The sequence below is a fragment of the Corvus brachyrhynchos genome, unplaced genomic scaffold (genome assembly GCF_000691975.1).
Source record: "Corvus brachyrhynchos isolate BGI_N302 unplaced genomic scaffold, ASM69197v1 scaffold2682, whole genome shotgun sequence".
Lineage (NCBI taxonomy): Eukaryota > Metazoa > Chordata > Aves > Passeriformes > Corvidae > Corvus > Corvus brachyrhynchos.
In genome coordinates, this window is record NW_008236687.1 from 2,629 (window position 1) to 4,429 (window position 1,801).

The 1,801-nt window shown below is 57.5% G+C and overlaps 1 protein-coding gene across 1 annotated transcript in view; it reads right to left on the reverse strand.

Annotated features, from left to right (window-relative positions):
• The window catches only part of CENPO (centromere protein O), a 6,920-nt gene that overhangs the window by 1,858 nt on the left and 3,261 nt on the right, over positions 1-1,801 (reverse strand). The window contains exon 4 of the mRNA XM_017726829.1: positions 859-1,128. Coding sequence (XP_017582318.1) covers positions 859-1,128 — 270 coding nt within the window. The remainder of the gene's footprint in view (positions 1-858; positions 1,129-1,801) is intronic.

A 1,801-nucleotide genomic window follows, 5' to 3' on the forward strand; every position in this document is an offset into this window, starting at 1 on the left:
GGAGGATTTTGGGATGCCGGGAATTGCGGTGGGATTTGGGATGGAGCGGGGAGAGGAGAGGCTGCACAGCAGGAGAGCGGGGGGATCCTGGGATTCCCTGGAATCCCGGAATTCCAGCCTGGATTGGGTGAGACGGGACCTTCAATCCCATCCCATCCCGACCCCACGGTGATCCCGGGCTGCTCCAAACTTTCCTTGGATGCTCCCAGGGATTCCCTGGGGATTCCAGCGCCGCCGGGCATCCCTTCCCACGACCCGGGGAATTGGGAACTGGGAATGGGGATTGGGAATGGGAGTGGGAATGGGAACCGGGATATAGGGAATGGAAAAATGGGAATGGGATTGGGAATGGGGAACTGGGAACGGGAACCAGGAATGGCCCCGGGAGTGGCTCAGCCCAAGGCTCCTCCTGCACCGGGAAACTGGGAATGGGATTGGGAATGGGATCCGGGAATGGGGCCACTGCAGGGTGAGGGATTCATGGGATCCCGGAATGCTTTGGGCGGGATCCACGGGGCTTCCATCCCATCCCATTCCAAGGCCGGCACCTCCCCCGATGATCCCAGGCTGCTCCAGCCTTTCCTTGGACACTGCCAGGGATCCGGCCATTCCCTGGGAATTCCAGCCCAGGCGCGAATTCCTTCCCAAGATCCCCCCCATTCCCACTGGGATCCGGCCATTCCCTGTTCCCCCTCTTCCCAAATCCCTCTCCCGCTCTCCTTCCCCTCTGGAAAAGCCGCCACAGATTTCCCTGGATCTTCCCCTTCCCCGCCCCAACCTCCACCTGGAAAACCCCAATTCCCACCCGGATCGAGGATCCCGGCCAACGTTCCCTGCGGAATTCCCAACCCTTCCCCACCTGGAATTGCTCCAGCTGGTGCCTCCTCCCCACGAAGGCGTTGAGGTGCTGGAAAAGGACATCCAGGAATCCCCGGAGATCCGAGGGCAGGAATTTCCGGGCCAGCTGCTCCAGAGGGATGAAGGGGGGGATGGAATGGCGCTGGATGCGGAATTCCCGGGATTCCGGCCGCACGAGCAGCTCCAGGTGGAAGCGATCCAGGAAGGAGCCCTCGAAGGCCGTGTGGAAGGAGAAGGAGATGCCGTGCTTGGAGAGCTTCCCGCTGATCCCTGGGAATTCCGGGAATGGGAATGGGCCAGGGAATTCTCCGGGAATGCTCCGAGGGAGGGGGGGGAGGGGGAAAATTCCAGGGGTTTGAGGGGGGATGTGGCTCATTTCCCAAGGAAACCGCTTCATTCCCAAAGAAACCGCCTCATTCCCAAGGAAACCCTTTAATTCCCAAGGAAACTCCTTAATTCCCAAGGAATCCACGCAATTCCCAAGTTCCCCACCCCATTCCCAAGGGAAACTCCACAATTCCCAAGGAAAGCGCCTCATTCCCAAATTAACCACCCCATTCCCAAGGAAAACTGGGGAATTCCCAAGGAAACCGCCTCATTCCCAAATTAACCACCCCATTCCCAAAGAAAACCACCCCCACGCAATCCCCAAGTTCCCCACCCCATTCCCAAGGGAAACTCCACAATTCCCAAGGAAAGCGCCTCATTCCCAAATTAACCACCCCATTCCCAAGGAAAACTGGGGAATTCCCAAGGAAACCGCCTCATTCCCAAATTAACCACCCCATTCCCAAAGAAAACCACCCAATTCCCAAGTTCCCCACCCCATTCCCAAAGAAACTGCCTCATTCCCAAGGAAACTTCCCAATTCCAAAGGAAACTCTTTAATTCCCAAGGAAACCCCTTAATTCCCAAGGAAAACGCTCCAATTCCCAAGGAAACT